This window comes from Myotis brandtii, unplaced genomic scaffold (genome assembly GCF_000412655.1).
Source record: "Myotis brandtii unplaced genomic scaffold, ASM41265v1 scaffold454, whole genome shotgun sequence".
NCBI classification, from domain to species: Eukaryota; Metazoa; Chordata; class Mammalia; order Chiroptera; family Vespertilionidae; genus Myotis; species Myotis brandtii.
In genome coordinates this window covers 223,304-226,020 of record NW_005367354.1, presented here as the reverse complement: position 1 = coordinate 226,020, position 2,717 = coordinate 223,304, and the positions used below count along the sequence as shown (strand labels likewise).

General features: G+C 52.5%; 1 protein-coding gene across 1 annotated transcript in view; it reads left to right on the top strand.

Moving 5' to 3' along the window:
• The window catches only part of PLB1 (phospholipase B1), a 130,676-nt gene extending 128,356 nt beyond the window's left edge, over positions 1 to 2,320 (top strand). Inside the window, exon 59 of the mRNA XM_014546609.1 lies at positions 1,060 to 2,320. Coding sequence (XP_014402095.1) covers positions 1,060 to 1,263 — 204 coding nt within the window. The 3' untranslated portion in view covers positions 1,264 to 2,320. The remainder of the gene's footprint in view (positions 1 to 1,059) is intronic.
• Positions 2,321 to 2,717: the final 397 nt, after the last annotated feature.

Below are 2,717 nucleotides of genomic sequence, written 5' to 3'. Positions count from 1 at the left end.
GGAATAAGACACCGAGTCTGTTCTGGGAGCCTGCAATCCACCTCCTCCCTTTCCACCACGGCCTTTTCCGGGCCCTTACTGCCTTTACCTGGACCACTGGCAAAGTCCCGAACTTGCTCCCCAGCTCTCCTCTCTCCCCTCTCCATCCATCCCATAGTCACTGCCAGACACCAGCCTGCCAGTATTGTCAAGGCTACTTGAAACCCTTCCCTCCATGAAACCGTCCATGAAAGAAAGGCACCTTACACATTGTCTGTTCCGTCGCCTTAGACACTCTCTGCTCCTGAAAGTGGAGCAGTTCCCAGACGAGCCCCACGATTGCCCTGTCTGTGCTTTCACTCCTGCCACCTGCTCCTCTGGAGGCGCATCCGCCATCTCAGCCTATGGAAAATCTCCACATCCTTCAGGCCCTGTCTGAGCTACTGTTCCAGCACCTGCCTTGGCCTCTCTTCTGTTTACACTGCTCCTAAGACACTGAAAGGCTCTTTTGTGATGTGATCGCTTCTCAACATGTCTTATCTCCTACCTGGGCAATGAAAGATGTCACATCTTAGCCCTCGGGCACTCTCACAGCTCCCCCAGCACATGGCTCCCGCAACAGGCACTCAGTTCGTGTTCGCTGAAAGGGAGGAGGGACCCAGAGAGGCAGGCCCAAGGGCCTCCTCTCCTGTCCCTTCTCATTCTGGTTCTCCAATCGACTGCAGAACCAGCTGTCCTTCCACACTGACCTTCTCTGCTCCCCCAGCACCCCTGGAGGGGAGGATGGGAATAGTTGTCCAGTAGTGGCTTAAAAGAAAGAGTTGGGGTCTCCCCCAAGACTTTCATTGGTCACCTGTCAGTTCGGTGAGACACACAGGAGGTTGTAGCTGGGTGTTGCCCACTTTGGACACCCTCCTCCAGGAGACCTGGGCACAGTGAGATGGAGGAGCTTTGCAGACCATGAGCTGGGGACATGTGCAAGGCTGTGGTAGCCTCTCCAGCACGGGACCCAGAGAGCCCAAGGTGGGCAGCTGGATGGTTTTCAGAGGCCCCAACCCCTGACCCTCTCCTCCTCCGCAGGAGAGCCCTTACCTCCACACCCTGAGGAATAGTCAGCTACTCAAAAACCAGGCTGAAGAAGGCCCCAACGTGCTCCCCTGGGCCGTGCCAGTGGCGGCAGGAGGTGGCCTTGCAGTTGGCGTCGGCGTGGTGATGGCATGGAGAGCCAGGAGAAGCCACCAGAAGGAAAATCCTCCAATAAGCCTGGACACTGTGAGATTGTAGGCCCACCGGCCACGTGGATGCTCATCCTAGAAGTCCCAGCCACACACTCCTCCCCAGCCCTCTACCTCAGCCGCCACAGAGCGCACTTGCTTCCACACCTGGTGACGTAGGAAGCCAAAAGGACCTTCCTGACTTACTGAGCCCCGGGGCCAATGCTCCTGGAATTGGCAGATTTAAATGAAGGCCAAAGCCATTCTGTTCTTGGGTTAACCTGCTTGAAGCTCTTGCCTTCCATCTGTCATGTGATGCAGGTGTGGGAGCTAGAGCCTTTCCTGTCATCTCAGCCAGAGCTGCCCAAGTGATGGCCAACCCCAACCAGACCGACCCCTATTGGGCTCCAGCCAGCACTGGGGGAGCAGCTCCTCAGTCCCCAAACCCACTACTTAGAGTGTGGGGAGGACGTTGGTCACCAGGTGCTGGCTAGAATTCGGGAGCTGCCTGGCCACCATCCATTACAGTCCAACGCATACCTGCCGCGCACCTGTTTTGTACCCAGGACAACATAGAGCCCTGTGGTACCTCCAAGGCTGTGAGGTTCCTGGCCAAGGAGACAAACTCCTTCAAGAGACAAGAAGCTCTGTGACAGTGCAATTCAGCGCTGCGGCGTTGACGGGTAAACGCATCCGATTGCTCTCAAGACTAGGAGAGTTCCTTGGGAAAAGTTTCCTGAAAAAGGGCAATTTTGAAAATGCCATTTAAAAAAATTAAAGGATTGGGACATGAATACCTTACATATCCTCAACCTGGTTTACTCAAGGGACTAAATTTCGGAATGATGTCCTCTTTCTACATTACCAGGTTGCTGAGAGAGAGCTGGAGAGTCTGACAACACAGGCCCTTACTAGGGCAAGCCCTGAGCTGGATGTCTTTCTCAGATTATTCCTTTGATTTTGCACAAAAAGCCAGGGAGGGAATGATGAAAAGTTTTGAAACTAGGAGTGGTGGTTGCGCAGCATGGTGAATGCACTAAATGCTACTGACTTATTCCCTTTAAAATGGTTAATTGTAAATCCTGTGAATTTCACCTCAATAAAAAGCAAACAAAATGAATCCGTTATCATCTGCATTCTAAGTATATCTCCATATATCTCCGATCACATAGCATGGGATGACAGAGAATGTGAGTTAGAACCTCAGTTATACCACTTGAATGTGTGGCCTATAGAGCACACCCCATCAGCAGCCTGAGCCCCAGTCTCTCAGATTCGTCTATAAAAGTGGACTCAGAGAACCCATTTTGCCTGCCTCACAGCACTGCTAGGAAACAAGAAACGCATGTAAAAATGCTCTAAAATACTGCACACCTGGAAATTAGTTCTTTTCTCCTCTGTGGGGAGTTGAGATAGTGTTCAGACTGCAGGGGAAGTGGAGAGGTCCGGAGACAGGTGTGGAAAGGAAGCAAAAAGGGATGGAGAAAGAAGGCCTGCCTTCCCCTCGTGAGGGGTATTAATCTT